At 43.8% G+C, this 19,167-nt stretch overlaps 1 protein-coding gene across 1 annotated transcript in view; it reads right to left on the bottom strand.

Moving 5' to 3' along the window:
- The window catches only part of HDAC9 (histone deacetylase 9), a 573,266-nt gene that overhangs the window by 409,971 nt on the left and 144,128 nt on the right, over positions 1-19,167 (bottom strand). The window contains 2 exon segments of the mRNA XM_078150730.1: positions 14,888-15,009; positions 17,858-17,978. Coding sequence (XP_078006856.1) covers positions 14,888-15,009; positions 17,858-17,978 — 243 coding nt within the window.

The following is a 19,167-nucleotide window of genomic DNA, read 5'->3' as shown; positions in this document are numbered from 1 at the left end:
CATAGTAGGCACTTATTAAAGTCTTGCTCAATTGAACTGAATAATAAGCTCTTGATGAATGCCAATCTGGTGGTGGAGGAAGGTTACACACTGGGAATCCTCCACCAAATGAAATCAAAGATTCTTTCTAAAGAGGACAGAGCTGAAGGCAGGGAGACAGAAGGAAGGAGGAGGGAGCAAATTCTGGTTCCTCTGTTTTCTAAGGAGTACCATATTCTCTCCTGAAGTTGGAGCTCATGCCAGGCAGTCTTAATGGTGAAACAGGAATTAGAATCAGCCCTATACTTTCTGGCCCCTGGTAAAGTTAGGCTTCCTTCCCAGGGCAGGCACAGCTCAGAAGGAATGTCCTGCACATGCTACCTCTTCAAGCATCTGCTGACTTTTCATTTAACAAAGCCAAAAAGTTGGATGTAGTCAAATAAAGGCAAATAGAAAAAATCTAACCGATCTGTATTCGAGATGCCCTTTCTGACTTGAAGAGACCTGGGACTGTATTTCTAGAGGGAGCTCAGGGTGAGGACATTCCCTTGCCCAATGTAGGTCAACACCTTCTCAGCATCATCCACCCTCAGGGTCTTGTTCAGGAGCAGTGCGAGCCCAGGCTCATGAGGCCAGTGTGGCAGAAGTAAGATTTGAACCTAAGTCTTCAGGACTCTCCTCTGTCAACTCTACCACAGCACTTCCCTTGTTCTTAAAGAAGCTAATTAGAGTGTATGCATTTTTTCAGTCATTCAGCTTTTTCTAGCTGCAGAAATACATTTTTTTAACCTGTGCCTTAAAATAGGGGCAACTCAGCGGCACAGTGCAAAGAGCACTGGGGTCAGGAGGAGCTGAGTGCCAATGTGACCTCAGACACTTACTAGCTATGTGAGCCTGAGTACGTCACTTTACCCTGTTTGCCTCAGTTTCCTCATCTGTAAAATGAGCTGGAAAAGGAAATGGCAAACCATTCCAATTTATAAAAATAATAATACCTACAAGTCATTAAGATTCGCAAAGAACTTTATATATCAAATGAAATACTCATAAAGTGTTTAGCACAATGCATGGCACATAGTAGGTCCTTCATAAATGCTTGCACCCTTCCCTGTTTCCCTATGGTATCTCATTTGATCCTCACACCAAAACCTAAGCAGTAATTGAGGAAACTGAGATAGACAGCATTAAAGTGACTTGCCCAAAGTCACACAGCTATTAAGATTTTGGGATAGAGTTTGGACTCAGATCTTCCTGAAACTAGACCAGAGCCTCATCTACCATGAAAGTGGTTCCACATATAACATTTTAGCTACACAAGCCACGTTAGTACAAGGGTAAAAAGACTGGATTTGGAGCCAGACAACCTGGATTTAAAAAACAACCCTGCTACTGATTCCTTGTGAAAGCTGGGGGGAAGTCACTACCCTTTTCAAAGCCTCAATTTTCTCTTCTGAAAAATGAAGAGCCTGCCCCAGATGACCCTAAGATCCCTTCTTAGCTCTAATCCAATGCTGGTGGAAAATGCTTAATCTCCTAACTCCTAGACAATGGAAAGAGAATAGAATATCAGAAAGAAGAAAAGTGTCCACCTTGCTTGTCTTCAGAATGTATTTGACACAGAAAGTCTTTACCTTACAAAAAGTGCTTCACTGAAGCCCCTTATTTTTTTTTAAAGAAAAGGTCTCTCGAGTTAAAATTAGAGAAAACACCTGTTTGAAGCTCTAATTTGCCAATTTTTACTCCGCCAACATGGACCTGATTAAAACACATTTCCCCTCACATGTCGTCTTTATATTCAGACAGATCATTTCTGTTTCTTGCAACTTAATTAGCAAAAGAGGTGAGGGACTCTGCCCTCTGGTAGAGCCATTTAACAGAAAGGATGGAGGCCATTACCAAGCAGGAAGATGCTCAAAGAAACCAACAAAATGCTGCTTTCTTTTCTTTAGGAGAGTCAGAATTAGGGCACAGTTTCAACTTGTTTTACATTTCTAGCTGTTAATACGCTCAGGGTGGTGCGTCGCCCCTGCCCACATCATTGAGATAAGCTTCCAGTGACAACGTTGCCAGCAAAGGCTCAAACTGCTTCTTCTGTGATCTGTGCTAAGTGGGGCAGCAGAGGAAGCATCAGCCTAGGACCCATGTGGATCTGAGTCTGAATCCTGCCACACACTGGCACTTAGTACCTATGTGACAGCAAACAAGTCATGTAGCCTCAGTTGACTAATCTGTAAAATGTGTATAATCATAACTTCTATCTCACAGGCTCCATGGAAGAATCAAATGAGATAAATTCACATGTAAAGTACTCTGGAAACCTTAATGTCCAAAATAAATGCTTATTGGATCTTAACAAGATATTGGCAAGTCACCAAGGTATTGACAAATTCTCATCAGCACACTGGGTTTGAATAGCTTTTCCACACAGGCTCCAAAATGCATAATGTTTTAAAACTGATTTAGTCTATTTGGGGGGAGTTTGATGAGGAAACTGAGAAAGCTGAATGAAGCGGGCAATTTTAGGCTGAAGAAAAGAAGATCTAAGTGTCATCTGATGTGTTTGTGGGACTGTCAGGGGGAAGAGGTGTCAAAAGTGCCCTATGTGGCCTCTCAAGACAAAACCAGGGGCAGAAAGAGTAGGAATTGGAAAGAGGCTCAATGGAGGAAAAACATCCCCCAAAACGAGTCGTCCCAATGAAGGGGGCAGGGGCTATCTGAAGAGGCAGCGGTGCCTTCGCACCAAGAGCCTTCAGCCAAGGTGGAAGAGCAGATGCCCACTTCTGCTTGTGGCACAAAAGACTGAGTGCCAGCTACAAGCTGGACTCAGTGTCCTCTGAGCCAACATGTCATGGTGACTTGGAATGAGGAAATGTGGATTTGAATCGTAGCTCAGACACCTATGAGCTGTGTGGGTGAACACAGAGAAGTCACTTAAAATCTCTAAGCTTTAGTTCCTTCTCTGTAAAATGAGGGTAAAATAATGCTTGTATCTTGTACACACACACACACACACACACACACACACACACACACACACACACACACACCCCTGAGTGATTGGGGGGAAAGTGCTTTGGAAACTTTAAGTACTTTAATAAAATGGATGGTCCTGTGATTTTGTCCTTTTGGTCCTCTTCAAGAATGGACAACAGCTAGCTATTACAATCTTCTTCTTCCAGCTTGTGCCTTTGGGACACAGGGAACACCGTTGTTCCTTAGGCAGAACTTTATATGGGATGACAGAGAAGACAGACCGATTTTGCAGAACTTTATATTGACAAGGAATCAAGAAGGTCACAGAATGTTTCCAGACTCGTTCTTCTATCTGGTCACGACAATACAAATTGTCCTACGGTCCAATGAATAATCTTTTTCACTAGCCAGAAGATAAATGGTCAGAAATGATCTGAAGGCAGGAGAAAGACAAGCACATTCATTTTGCTTTTAAAGGCATTTAACTAGTTGTCGTCTAAGCATAAGGATGAGTGAAGAATGGTAACTAATACTTAATGTGCCCCATTATAGACCATCAAAAATGTGTAAAGGGAAAAACCACCTTAAAACACTTAAGGGCACAATATTACATGCAAATGTACGCACTTAGGTGTCTATAAATGTTTCTTGCATAATAAAATGTGAGAATAAAATTTCAGTACGAGTTCATTAAAAATGAGACTATAAATACCACTCACTGGAAATGAAAGGAGAGATGATACAACCAGTAACTGCCTGTCAGTTTTTACCCATGCTTTTCTCAATTTCTCTACCTCCCCACTTGCCTCCTTGGAAACGATGGCTTCTTCAGAGGCTAGAAATGTTTTGTGGTGTAGGGGGACTTCGGCTGCTTCCCCCTCTCCCTTCTCCCCTCTTTACAGCACACATATCACAGCAGAAAAGTCTCACAGAATCACAGAAGCCCAAGGCTGGAACTCAATTAAATAAGGGTTTAATGAGCACCTGCTTTGGGCAAAGATACAAAGACAAAAATTGCCCACGTGTTAAAGAGCTCACACAGCAGTGATCAGAGATTTAGAAATGAAAGAGACTTTGAGAGCCAGCAAGTTCAATTCCCTTATTTTATGGATGAGAAACCAAAGTACTAAGTGGGTAAAATGTGTGTCCAGGGTGCCAAGAGCAGTGAGGGCCACAGAAAGAATTCAAATCCAGGTCTTTCTGACTCCAAAGCCAGTACCTATCAACAGGATGTGACTTCAGATCATTCTGATTTCTCAAGGATCAATTAATGAGTGGGGTGGATGAGTAATCCTTCCATTAACAACTCTCAAACCTCATTCCTGATTATTTTAACTGGTGACGGAAGATTTTTTTAAAAGTTTCCTTTTTGTCAAATTCACATTTCCCATATTTTAGTAGACAAAATCTCAAGTGAAAGTTCTTTTTTCTCCTCAACTTTATAAATCAAATCAACTGTGCCATCCAAGAAGATGGACAATGTTCATTTTCATTGTTTTCCAGGATGAAATGACCACTGTTGAATTTCCAATCCCCTTGTCACTTTATATAGGGTTTCTATTATCTCTACCATTAAACACATTTTGGACTCATGGGCAAATCATATTTTGTGAGGTAAATTGTAATTTCACTGTCTAGAGAGTCACATCTATTAAGGAGCATTTCATTTATTCATATCTCTAATCCAAAAAGGAAAAGGATACCAAACACCACTTTCCTCACTTTCTACCAATAGGTGGTACAGTGGGCAGAGCTCCAGGCCTAGAGTCAGGAAGACTCATCTTCCTGAGTTCAAATCCAGCCTCAGACACTTACTACTGTGTGACCCTGAGAAAGTCACTTAACCCTGTCTGCCTCAGTTTCCTCATCTGTAAAATGAGTTGAGGAAGGAAACTGCAAACCTCTCCATCATCTTTGCTAAGAAAACCAAAATGGGGTCCCAAAGAGTTAGACATGAGTAAAAAACAACTGAACAGGAAATACTATCTTCTGTCATCTCCACTCCCGTGGGGCCAATTCTTCATATTCCCTGCTAAGGGTGAGAAAAAGCACCTTGACCATAGATGATCCACAATAATCTTCAGTCTTCCTTTAACTCAGTGGTTTAGAATTTCCAGCAAGACTTTTATCACAACTGCTTAAAACAAGATCTGAGCACCACACTAGCTCTCTCCAGCTCACCTCCTGTCTTCTCTTGGAAAGACTTTCAAAGAATAAAAAAATGGGAAGAGGTCAGAATGGAAGCAGGAGTCCACATCTGGGAAGAAGGGCAGGGTCTGGATAACTGATCTACTGAACCATTGGTCATTGTGAACGGCCTTTGACCCATGACCAGTAACCCTGACATGCTATTGTCTACACCTGTGGCAATCTCCTCCCCCCCCCAAAGTTTTACTGATGTTTGTGCACTTTAGGAATCATGCATTTCCTGATTGATGTGCCGTGCACAAAAAAAACACCCCTTTGTAACAAAGAAAAACAAGCAAAACAAACCAGCAGCGTATGCAGTATTTCACACCCATAGCCCCTGACCTCTCCCTGGAACTCAGGGAAATGTGTTTCCTCCTGGTTCCTCCAGAACCAGTGTTCACAAGGCCTTTCATTTGCATTCAGCTGCTATGGTACCTTTACAGCATGGATTGGTTTTTTTTTTTCCTTCTGACTCCACTTGATAGAAATGAGAAGAAATTAATTTGTTTCATGCTGGAGCCACAAAGGAGTGAGTGTCCTTCACATTAAGCTGTTCAAAGACAGCTGGCAGTCTGTAAGAGCAACGCAAGTGAAACTGAAGGATGTTACGAGCATTCTATTAATGCTCCACTCACTGGACAGAGCTCCCTAATGGCAGGAATCACTCCATCTTGTCTTTGTGTCCCAGCATTTGGTCAGACAGTGAGTCAAAAAGCATTTATTAAGTGCTTACTATGTGCTAGAAACTAATTTATTAGGTGCCTAATAAATGCTTAATTGAAACAAGAATAGGAAACCAGTTTAGGTGGAGGTGTTCCCAGCATTGGGCAGCCTCGAGAAAGCAGCCTGTGAATGCCTTGAGGCCTCACATCATACTGGGAGTCCTAGGAAATATGAATAACGGGAACATACCTTCACCCCAACATTAACCTGAATGTGGAAACTGGCGGAGGGGTTCCAAGGAGTGATTTCTTAGGCATGTGAGTTAGCCCCAAGGCTTTCACCCCAAAGGATGTCCTTTCTGTGCTAAAAGGTCTCTTTAATTGGAAGAGGTGAAAAGGAAAGGTTTTCAGAGTCGATAAAACACCTGGGGAGTAGGAATCACTTTGGTTAAATAAGAAGGTTAAATAAGGTGGCAGCAGCCACCTACCAGCTTCACAGAAGCCACGGCAATGAGCTATCCTGCTATACTTATCATATCCCCCAAACAATGGAGGCTGAGTGTGCAAGTCCATGTGTGTACATGTGAACGTCTTTGTGTCTGAGTGTGAGAGTCTGTGCGTGTGATGATATGTGAGTACACACATCAATGTGTGTGTGCAAGTATGATTGTGTGAATGGGTGTATATATGTGAGCATGAATATATATATGTGCATGTGAACGTGTGTATGAGAGGATACGTGAGTGCATGCGTCAATGTGTGTGTGCGTGCACATGAGTATGATTGTATGAATGTGTGAATATGTGGGAGCATGAGTGTACATGTGTATGTGAGTGTGTGTGTGAGGGCATGTGAGTGCATGCATCAATGTGTGTGTGCATGAACACGTGAGCATGAGTGTATGAATGTGTGAATATGTGGAGCATGAGTTTACATGTGTATGTGAGTGTGTGTGTGAGGGTATGTGAGTGCATGCATCAATGTGTGTGTGTGAGCACACGAGTATGATTGTATGAATGCGTGAATGTGTATGAGCATGAGCGTATATGTGTGTGAGTGCATGCATCAATGTGTGTGTGCGAGCATGAGTGTGTGTGTATGTGTGAATGTGTGTGAGCATGAGTGTATACGTGTGTGAGTGTACACATCAACGTGTGTGTGTGTGTGTTGTGCAAGGATGACTGTGCGAATGGGTGTGAGTGTGTCTATGTGTCTATTTATCCATGAACCCACACTTGGGACAGGCTGTGCAGGGCTCCTCAATTTCTTTCTGAATGTGACCTGGGGCTAATCCTTCATGAGGAGGCCCGGGCTCCAAAGATGCCACCCAGCTGCCAGGCCTAAGGAGAATAAATGAAGAACTGAAAGGGACCTTATCGAGCATCTGGTCTCACCCTCTTTTTTCACAGTGAGGAAACAGAAGTAAGGAGACTCGGCCAAGGTCACGCCGCTGACCAATGCTTTAACTGCGAGGCCAAGGCTCACTCCCTCCCCCGCCTTCATAATCATGCCATAGACAGGTTACAGTCTCCATGAGCCTTCCTTCCCTCGCCTAGAAAACACGGGATGGGATTGGAAGCTCTGGGGACTTCAGAACGTAAATAGCTTCTCTTTTTATGAATCTCAGGGCTGCCCTTTCACAGACCAGACTGATGACCCAAAACGCAGATGGTCAGAGGGTCAATGAGGGCGGTGGGTAGGAGCAGGCCGCCACACTCTATGAACAAGGACGTACGGAGGAGAAGCCAGAGAGGCAGCCCACGAGAATCAGCAGCCGCTGGCGCTCCCATAGGGCTCTAAGGCTCGCAGAGGACACGTGATCTCATGTGAGACTCACACCCACCTTGGGGGAGGGGCTACGATGAGCCTCATTTGATAGGTGAACAAACAGAAGCTGGGAGAGGTGAAGTCACTTGCCCAACGTCACCTGAGGCCAGATTTGAACTCGTATCTTCCTGACTCCAGGCCCGGCGCTCTAACCACTGAGCCCCTGGGTGGCTCAATGGGTGACTGAAGAAAGCTCTGCCAGTGATGTGAGGAGAGGAATGGAAAGCCCATGGGTGATGTCAGGAGAACATGGAGGGCCCCCCTGGGGCAAACTCACAAGGAGATTAGGGCAAGAGGTGCCTAGGATGGGCAGGCATGGATGGGGTGCGGTCTGCACCCTCAGAAGGAATGCCTAGGCCACAGAGTCAGAGATCCACTGGGACCAACAGCCCTTCAGTCTATAGTTGAGTAACAAAGTTTGCTTTTTCCTGACTTTCTCCAAACAATTACGTTTTCTTCTTTACCACGATACAACAGTAACTGTGAAGCAGTCACACAAGTCAGTAGCATCTCTGCTGTTCACAGGGGCCTTCTTGAGTTAGTGCAAATCCCTGTTTTCACTGACCTGAGTCCAGAGTACCTGAAAGGCTGGCGAGCGCCAAATGCCGAACTCTGAGATCACAACAGACAGAAGTAAACACATCTCTACGTTGTGTTTGCTTCTTCTGCCTTAAAAGGCAGTGCTGCATAATGCATAGGGTATTGGACTGGGCGGCGAGACCTCCATTCAAATCCTACCTCAGAGACTGACTAGCTAGGTGACCCTGGGCAAGTCGCAGCACCTCTTGGTGGCCTCAGTTTCCGCATCTGTAAAATGAGCTGCTTGGATTCAAGATTCCTTCCAGCTCCCGACCTTGTCAAACGTAGGCAAATGTGAATGGATGTCATGCCTCTAATCTACAACCCTGACACTGAGTTTCTACCACTAAGAGCTTAAAGATAAGTGAAAAAAAAATCACAATGTACAAAGCATTTGTGGTTGCCCTCTATGTGGTAGGGAGATAAATTAGAAATACAGTAGGCACTAATTAATCGACTGGAGAATGGCCAAACTGTGGCACACAGCTCTAAGGGAATTCCAGGATGCCAGTAAGTTCAGAGAAACAGGAGAAGATTCATATGAACTGATGCAGACTGAAGTGTTGACAGAAGCCGGAAACACTGTTTACTCCCACTAAATGCGACAGTATAAATGAAAACATGCTACATTGGAGTCAACATTAAGCAATTGTAAAGACAGAGCTCAGACTCTGAGAAAAGACAGAGGTATTACCAGAATGGGAGGATGCACAGCTTGTAAGAAACCGTCCCTGTATCATCAGCTGGTTTTGCTTAACAGTTTTTCTTTATCAGGAGGGAAAGCTCATTGGGAAGGGGCAGGGGCATAGCTGGAAGTGATATCCACGTCAAAACAAAAAGCATCAATGCCACTCACCTTTTTAAATAAAGGTGAAGGAGAATAACCCTCCCCCCTCTTTGCTCCTGTGCACTGCCGTATGAAAGGAATTTGATCTTTTTCTTCCCTCCATCTTGCCTGTGATTAACACAGTACAGAATACTCTGGGGGCCCAGTGGGGACTCATTGGATAAATTTCTGGCCTTCTAATGAAATAAGGCTTCTCACCTCAGGCTGGAAGATTTCTGAAGCACCTTGTCTCTCACATCCCGTGATTCTGCCACAATAGACTGGGGAAAGGCAAATTTTTATAAGATGATACACACCCAATTTCCAACTAGTCCACATGGAAAATGAAGTCGGCCTTCCAAAACCTGAGCCCTGTTTTTGGATTCTTTCCATCTCTGAGCCTCATTCTGGTGATTCTGGGTATTAAAATGCATGTTTTAATGAGGCTGGAGGAGTCCCATTAGCCCAGAAGCCTGATTTATAGGACTCGTAGGCTCCAGGGCAGTAGAGGTAAGCCAGCCAGCTACCCCTGCTCAGACTGTTCACGCCAAGAGCTGCAGGCATCAGAGGAAGGCCAGGTTCCCAAGGAAAGATCTCAGGAATGGAATGGGACATAAGATCACTGCAAAAATGCACCCTCGCTTTTCATGATGCATTTCTTCATGCACCTCTGCTGAGTTGGGTCAGATCAAGACCCCTCCACAAGCAGAACTTCTGCGAGAAATCCACAGCCCTGCCAAGAGGCCTGAAGCCAGAAGCCTTCTTTCCACATGGTGATGATCCAGGGGCCAGCGTCATTCACAGAAAAGAGCTCTGCCCCTTGAGCCAGAGGACTTGGGTTCGAATCTCAGCACTGAGGTTTCCTATCTGTCATACCTTGGACAAATCCCTTCCTCTCTCCAGGTCTTAGTTTCGTCATTTGTAAAATAGGGGCTGGACTAAGTGCTTCTGAGGTCCCCCAGGATTATGAATCTATCCTATAACATTAATAAAACTGGGCAAACTGTCCAGGGCCAAACTGAGAGTATAGGGTAAGAATGACTTTGAGCCCGACGAGGTCCATGGAGTCCCAGGTCACAAGCTGCATGGGCCCTCCACGGAGGCCAAGCCCCGCATTTTACAGGTGAGGAAAGGGAGCCTCAGAGAGGGGCGGTCATTTGCCCAGGGTCCCACAGGTAAGATGTGTCAAAAGTAGGATGTGAACTGAGGTCATGGGAATTTAGAGTCAATGACTCCCCAGCAGTCCACACCACAAACATTTCTTTTATTGGGCTAGTCAAAATTTTTAAATTCTTAATGAGAAATATAGAGATGGAGAGAGCTGGCACCCATATTTCTGTGTGTGTCTATTGTACAAAGGCCATCCAGAGATGCTGTCCCTTTTGAAGCAGGCAATTAAAAATTAAATATAAATAAATATAAAAATTAAAGTAAAAATTAAAAATTGTTTTATCTAGTCTTTGAACTAACAGTTACTCCAGCACACATAACCTCAGCTGCTTCCTTGCCTGGCCTCTGAAGGGCTGTATGCTGGGTTAGTCAAAAAATACCTTCTGTTCCTATTTGGAATTCTAATTTAAAGGAGATTTGGTGTGCCTCCTTCTCTTCCTTATAGAGGTAAAGGACTACGGGTGTGGAACACTGTATATGATATCAGCCTCGGCCGATGTATTATCAGTTAGGCTGAACTGCTTTTTTCTTTCTTTATTAAAAGGAATTAGCTATAAGGGATGGCTTGCTGGAGAGGGAAGGGAAAATATACGACACAAAAGTAAAAGCTATTGATACCAGTTTATCGTGTTGCTTTTTTAACTTAAAAAATAAAAGGGGAATTCGGAAAGACCATCAATAAAGCAAATTCCAGGACCCCTATTTAAAACAGCCAAGTCTTTCCAAATGCCAGTGGCCACAAGGATTCTGCCCCTCGGGGAGAGGAAGGAGAGGTCCACCCTGAGTGACAAAGGTCAGATTTCTGCAGGCTATGGCCCTTCTGGAACTCAAAGTGCTCCTGGGCCATCATTGTCTGCCACGGTCCCAGGGGGGCAGAGGCGGCTCCAATCTGTCCCCACTGCCAGAGGGACGCCCCTGTGGTCACTTTAATCAGTTCAGGGTCACCAAAATCTTGCTGTCCTGGTTCCTGTCACTCCACCCCCACCCCAGACCCTAAATCTGCCCCGTAACTTTTTGGGCACTCCCGGTGCTGATGTCAGCAAAAACAGAAATGCGTTCAGAGATCCCAGTTATACTCAACAAGGGCCTGTCTTGTCAGTTCTCATCCACAGGCCCTTTTCTGAATCCAGGAAGGAGCTGAATGGGCTTATAGGGACAGAGGATCAAGAGTCAGCTTGAAGACATTTGTAATCATGGTCTTCATCCTCTAGTACACTTTACTGTGTATTTGGGTCCCTTTTAATCCACCCAGTTCAGATTTAAATAGATTCTTTCTTAAATAAAATCCGAATTTCTACAGAGATAACACTTGCATTATACAGAACTTATTTTCAAATAAAGGCACTGAATACTGCATTCATGCTAACCATATCATAGTCTCTCTACTTAACAAATGTGTATTCAAACACAGGCACAATTTTAGAAATATGAGTGTATATACGTATGTGTATATAATGCTTCATATACATATATGTGTGTACTATGTGTATAGACATATATTTGTGTAATATGCACACCATATTTTTCAAGAGTTGAGATTGTGTGGTCCACTTTTAATTAACAAAGTTATCTGGTAGAGCATTTTAAATCACGCACTCAAAACATCTGCCCTGAATTAAAGCCTGCTTCTCTTATACAGACAATGGGAATTGAATTAAAGAATATTTGGAAACCCCTGCAGAGATATGAAAGCATTAACAGCTGCATGAGAACGTAACTGTCACAAGTCAGAAGTTTTTCAGATCGACAGACGGCCATGCCGTCCAGATCTACGGGATTTTTAAAAACAGACTGTGAAGGAGAGAGAAAAGAAAACTCCTTCCTGCAGAAAATGGGAGGAAGCAGGTCCCATCTGGACGGGTGGGACCAGGCTGCATGCCCCGGCCCTGGCCCCATTTTCCACATTAATCCCCAGCCTGGCACACATAGTCTGCATCCTACTGCGGGCGGAAGATAGAATAAGATGACAAGATAATCTCACCAAAGTACCTAAAAAAACCCAACCTTGTTAGACAGTAAATCTACAACACTGTCTCAAAGAGAAAATGAATAAGTTTGTTTTCCATCTTTTGGAATAAAGCTGTTCTCATGGAAATGGCTCTCGCCAGCTCTGCTGCTCATCCCAAGGCAGGAGGCCTATCTCAGTAGGTTGTTTTTTCCCAGTGGATTCTTACTGGTTTCAAATGCCACTTCTTTTCAACATCAGAACCAGCCTGGCCCTCGGCTTCCAACCTCCTGGAGGTGGAGGTCCATTCAAAGGCCGAGGCCCAGCAGGAGGCCAGGCTTTCTCCTGTGCGTGTAACTGTATCACTCATCATCGGCAGCCTCCTGCCATCAAGAGCCGATGTTTTCCTTCAGTGTCTCCTTGCATTCCAAAAGGCCAGTCACGGCCCTACGACCCCAGGCCATAGCCTCCCTGTCTCCATCAGTAGCCCCTGCAGAGGAACAGGGCGACTCTGTCCAGCCTACAGCTAGGCCTCTGCGTCAGTGGTGCTTCCAAGTGTACACTGCCTAAAAATTACCTTTTGTCTAGATCTGGCCTCCCTGAATGTGCTCAGCAATAGTGAAATTCAATTGTGTGTGTGTGTGTGTGTGTGTGTGTGTGTCTGTCTGTCTGTAGATGAGTGTGCAAGTACACTCACATGGGCATGTGTAAGGAAATTCCATCTAATCAGAAACAGAGGCTGCATTTGGGTCAGCAGTGGCTGACACAGAGTCAGACTTGACTTGAATCATGGTACAGACACCCTTCCTTTTGATTCTTTACTCAGAAAGGTACCACCTAAAAACAAAACAACCCCCCAAAAAAACCTCTCTGCCTAGGACACACAAAGGTCACACAAACCTCTTAGGAGCTGGGAAGACGTCTTCCACCTTTCCGACATGCTACTCCCCCTCCCCAGTGCCTAGGACAGGGGTGACAGACAAAAGGGGCTCCACAGTTGTTTGATTACTGATTTAAAGAAAATAGTTTCTGCATTTAGTAACATGCACACGTAGTACGTCAATACAACAGTCCATATTAATATGCTTGCTGTAAGAAATGATGTCAACAGTCGCCAAGCATGGATTAAGCTCTTACTGTGTGCCAGGCATATGAAGGATTATACACATGAGAAGTGTATCAAGGATTCAGAGAAGGGTGGGGAGACTGACATGAACTGATGAAGAGCTAAGGAAGCAGAACCAGGAAAGCTATGCACAGTGACCACACAAGGCGGAAAGAGCAACCACGTGATGCAAAGTGAACCCCACAAAATCATAGTGAGGAAGTCTGGCTACACAGCAAACGTCTGAGCCGGCCGCCTCTCATGTCCTCCCTTGCAAAGGCGGGGGACTATGGCTGTGGAACCCTGCACACATAGGATGACCATTTTTTTTCAGTTTGTTAGTGAATTTTGCTGATTTTTTCTCTTTCTTTTATTCACCACTGTACTTCATGGATCCATTTATGAAGGGGTAGAGGGAGACACTTATTAGCCAAATCAAAGAGCTTCCAAATTACTGAAGAAAAATGAATGCACAGGACCTTCAGCTTTATTTGTCCTGTTCTATACATTACATATGAAATTCTGCATAGTATTAACCCCCTACAAACTCATGGCCTGAGTGAGCCAAGAAAAGAGCAAGATTTTTTTTCAAACCTAATATCTTCTAAAAAGGTTTGGATGAGAGAGAAAGTCTTATAATGTTTGTTGGAGTACCATCTTCAGGAGCTGCCATAGCAAAGGGCAGGTATTATGGGGGAGGCTTGCCAAACTTATTTCAATAAAAGGCACAAACGTCTTTGCCATATCAGAGCTAACACAGGGAGATATGTCTAAGCGGACACAGAAAGTGAGAGAAACAGAAAACGATTCTGAATTGGGGAGTAGCATTTAATTCTAAACAACAGCTTTTCCATCTGGGTTAATTTGAGCTGGTGGGCAAAGGATTTCCCAGAGTTCTCCTGCTTTCTACAAAACTGATGGGCAAGTCAGTCAGCCTGTCTGGACTTAGTTTTCTCCTCACTGAAAAGGGAACCTATAAGCACCTCCTTTTTTAAGGTGATTTAACAAGAAGGAAAAGGAAACGTTCTCTTCTCTCATCCCTACCCATCATCCCTTCCCTGTAACTGAGGTGAATGCTGGCAGCTCATCTGCAGTCACTAGACATTGAGGAGTCCAATGTATTGTGGATACCTACAATATAATTACTAAAGAAGCCATTTCATTTTCATTCTTGAATGCTGAAACGTTATCCAAAAAAGGTCCCAGAAGCCACTCTATCAGCCTATGTCAGGCCAGGTAATTGAAATAATTTGAAAATATAAATATAAAATTCTCTTAAATACATAATAGAAATTAAAATGGCAACCAAAGCTAGCTTCATGAACGCCCTATAAATTAGCTATTCAAAGCAGATATATTTTCCTAGATAGACGTGTGTGTGTGTGTGTGCATGTGTGTGTGACACACATGCACATACACACACACACACACACACACACACACACACATATATATATATATATATACAACAGAAATATTCAAAGTAGATCAGAGTGGATACAGTCTAGGAATATATCCTGAACGACTCTGGTTAAAACCTTTCAATTCATTGCTCCCATGATCATGCCACTTGCCACAATGAGATGCTGCCCTGAGTTGACTTTGGAAGGGTCTTCGTTAAATCTACTCACCAGTTTTTCGAAGTGGGAAGTCGTCTTTTGTGTCTTGCGCTCCAGGTAATGGGTATTTGTAGGATGGTGAGGTTCCACTCAAGGGTGGAGAGCTTTGATCTAGGGAGGTGTGGTGAGCCGCCCTGTCAAACACAAATAGAGTCACCAGTCAGCAGCACTCCAGCCTTCACGTGACGCAGACCAGACATTACCAGTCAGATACACTCTTCATTTAATGACCTGTTCGTAGTCAGAGTTTTACCTCCTGATGTAAGGACAAACATAGCCTCACCTGACCACTCTTAATGTGGTGATGTATTCTACAACAATGCAATATTCAATTTCATTTCACAGACTTTTAGTAACTTAGTATGTGCCCTCGAGAATTCCCATTGTATATTTAGTAAAATCATGCAAAGTGGTCAGTTACACCAAACATAGACCTTGCCAAGAGACTTTCAATAGCCCTCAATTGCTATGTACATTTTATGTTTTTCTAAAGAAACATGCTAGTAAAGGGAAAGAGGAGTATTCATCTTTGGGGGGTCACAGATATTTGGTGACTGAGAATGAGGTCACCTCAATGTGATTTTTCAAAAACAATAATCTTTTTAATAAGCGCATACTGCAAGGGGCAAGAGTTATCCACCAAACAAAGAGCTAACCATGTTCCTCTAGTTTCCTGGCATGAAGAGCAGCCTCATGGCTTAGTAGAAAAGCTATTAACATCTGTTCTCCTGACACAATTGGGCAGTGAAGATGTCTTGATGGGAAAATGCTGTATCAGAAAGTGTGTGAGCTCCTTGTCTTGAGAAGCTTGAAGGTGAGAGTGGATCCTAGCAAAGAGGTCCAAAGCATAGGCTTCTATGCACAATCTGACCAGTTACAGGACTTGGAGAATGCCCAGCAGCTTTCCTGTTCAACATTAATCTCACACCAAGCTGTGCATTGGATACAGAAGGAGTAGGGTTCAAATTCTGCTTCTGGAACTTATTAGCTGTGAGACCAGAGACAAGTGTCACTCAGAGATTCGGTTTCTTCATCTGTAAAATGGGAATAACACTACCTCAAAACACCTTCCTTTCAGATACAGTGTTGTGAGGCTTCAAAGAAAGAGTGCCTATAGAGTGCTTTGCCATTTTCTAACCAGGACATAAATGAGAATGTGTCATTATTATTAATCATTTATTACTCCTCAGACTAATTCCTGTTAAAACAATCACCCCAATGGCACATGGGGATCACCAGAAAAAATACAGCCTAAGTAGCATCAGAGTAGATCAAATGCTGGAGTTGGTACAGGAAAGATCTGGGTTAGAATCCTGACTCCAACACTTAAGCCTCAGTTTCTTCATCTGCAAAATAGAGCTAATGATAGTCATTTAACTGGCATGGCTGTTGGAAGACTCAAATGGGATCTCAAATGGGATCATATGTGTAAAGCCCTTTGTAAAACTCAAATACTTGTATTTTTATTTTAATATTTCACACTTAGGATAAGTCCACCTGAGCTGGCCCAGGCAAAAGTTTTAAACCTATTGAAAAGATCTGGCAAACAATGGGCACATTTTACATCCTTCTGAGAACTCGCTTTACAAAAACAAACCAAAACACTTTCGTATTTAATCATTGCAGGGCAAACGGCTGCTCCTCAATATGAGTGGGTTACCCACTGAAAATGTCCCTCCACTGCCAGTCCTTTCTCACCTCCTCCTCGCTCATCCTTGCATCTCCTCCAATGATCGTGTTGTACACATTTACCTGTTTAAATGACGTCTCTCTCTCTCTTCCCATTCAGCCCTACCAACTAGAAAGTAAGCTCCCCTAAGGGCAGGCAGTTTTCCACTTTGTGGTTTTGTCTCCAATGTTTATTACGGCAACGGGCAAACAGTAGGCTCTTAATAAATGTTTATTGGCCAGGATGAGTCTGATCCAGTAACTCAAATTATACATGTAATTGCAAATTATGCGGCTTTCCTTCTTTAAAAATGCAGGAAAGATCAGCTTGGGCTGGCTGGTCCACTCAAGAGCCTTGCAATGAATGTGAGGCTTCAGATTAATTTCTCATGTTATCCTCACACATTTCCCCATTCTGGAGAACAGGAAAGCCCTTCCTCTTTGAAAAGCAACTACTATGGTTCTTCACATTTGACACGTGATATCTACTAAGAGATTGGATTAAATGGTAAACAATATATCTCAGGGGGAAGGGGAAGCCCCAGGATGAAGTCTTGAGCAGGATAAGCAAAATCTTCATCAGACAGGGTGCTGGCTTCTCTCTTCCCTGTGAAGGTCATAAAATACGCATGCTTGGATGCCTAAAGCTGACCAGCACTTTTTTTTAACAAAAACATGAATGAAACTTTAAGAATCTATTACATCTTTTTAAGGTATAACAACACTTAACAATACTGTCCTCATCCTCTGGCCAAACGACCCTCCCTGAAAACACACGCACAATTTTAAACAAGGAAATCATTTTGCCGTCTATGTCCGTTTCATTTGCAGAAATATAAAAACGCCAATGGCTACACATTATAAAGACAACTCTCCTTTACTCTTGGAGAGTTAGAAACCAAATAATTCCAAAATGCAAAAAGAAAATTTAATTGCTGCAGGCATTTTTTTTCCTAGAATTTTTTTTTATTGTTGAAATATAAGCGTCATATATTTTTAAATCCAAAACGGGTCGACTACTATCCTATTTATTCAACAAACAAATTTACCGAAAATCCCACTTTGTCAAGTGAGTTATTCTATGGGCCAGATGCAATTGGTGAATTAAGTTGCTGTACGTCTCCCAGGACAGACCAGTTCATCACTCATCTCTTCTGGAGGGAATGTTTCTCTTTGGTCCCCCTCTCTCTCATAACCTATGGGTTTTAGCCTGTGGCTCTGGGCTTCAGTTTGGGAGTTTCATTCCCAGGGCGCCTGCCAAGGCCCACTATGGGAGGCGCAGGAAAACAGCTGGACGCAGACACCTACGCGTACCAGAGCCTGGGGTGGCGGCTCACGGAGTGGTTCTTCCCGCTCGTGGGAGAGTCCTTGGTGGCCGACTTGCTCAGCAGGAACTCCTGAAGCTTCTGCTTCACCTCCGTACTTGCCACTGCTCCTGCATCACACAGACACACACAGCGTTTGAGCCGGGCTCGCTCTCCTTCCCCAAGAACGTTCAAAGAAACAAAAAACAGCAAAATAAAACAAAAATGAATACTATAAATAAATAAAAATAAAGCCCAGAAACCCACCCACCCCAGGCAGCAAACAGAACTTCTCTGTTAGAAAGGGAGCAGCTTTCACACATCAGATCCCAAACAAGCCAATCTTGGGCAGCAGGCTTTTCAGCAATCTGAAAGCATTAGTTGTTCACTGGATATGTAAGATAAACAAGGAGACTTCACGATTTGGGGGATTCTTCTCTCTCCAGTTTCACTTTTTTTTTAAATGGAAAATGGTTTCAAAGGATTAATACACTAAAATTGACAACTTTAATTTCCCAAGCATTAAAGAAACTCGTTGGGAGGTGGGGGGGGGAGGCAGTTTCTAGTTTTGGGGAGGAAGGGACCATGTTTTCTGGATTTCTCATTCTCTGTAATAGTAATAGTCAACTTCATTTCCTGACAGGGGAATTGAAAATGGATGATTTGGCTATTTGTCAATATTTTACCAGGCACAGCTAACGAGCCCATTCTGTCCCTCTCGGATGGCTGTGAATCTCGGCACAGCTCATGCCGCTTGTCCCTCGTGAGGTGAGGCAGCTGTGGGCAGCATCCTCAGCTTGAGCTAGCACACGTGAACGTCAGCTTCAACCTGCTTTTAAACTGGCCTCATTCGGGGAATTATTTGGCTCTGTCTCCCTCTGGTGGCTGTCACTTTGCAAGGAGCCTCCTTTCCAGCAGTGTCCCTCCAGCCTGGAAGCATCCCAGAGCAAGGACGGGTGCGGAAAACCCTGGAGGCTGGTGGAAAGGGGGCCAGCCGGGGTGGGGAGACGCGACTTGGAAGAGCTCTCCATGCAAAGACACTGAAATACAAGCTGATTAGGACCCCAGTCACAAAATGGGCTCAGGCTCATTCTCACACACTCAGCACAAGGGCTGAACGAGATCCCACGGCTGTGGCAGTGATGCCCAGCGAGGGAAGCTCTAGGTTTAAAACTCTCACCGTTCACTGATTTTTCATTGAAACCAGACAAATGTGAAAAGGTTCATTTCCTTTTTCCCACCAGCCTTTTTTCTGAGTGAGGACAGGCCAAGCCCAGAGCTGGGGCAGGGGGCAGGGGAAGGCACCAGCTCGCTGGGCCA

This window comes from Phascolarctos cinereus, unplaced genomic scaffold (genome assembly GCF_003287225.1).
Source record: "Phascolarctos cinereus isolate Bilbo 61053 unplaced genomic scaffold, phaCin_HiC Scaffold_1;HRSCAF=81, whole genome shotgun sequence".
NCBI lineage: Eukaryota > Metazoa > Chordata > Mammalia > Diprotodontia > Phascolarctidae > Phascolarctos > Phascolarctos cinereus.
This window is presented reverse-complemented; position numbering and strand designations above follow the sequence as displayed.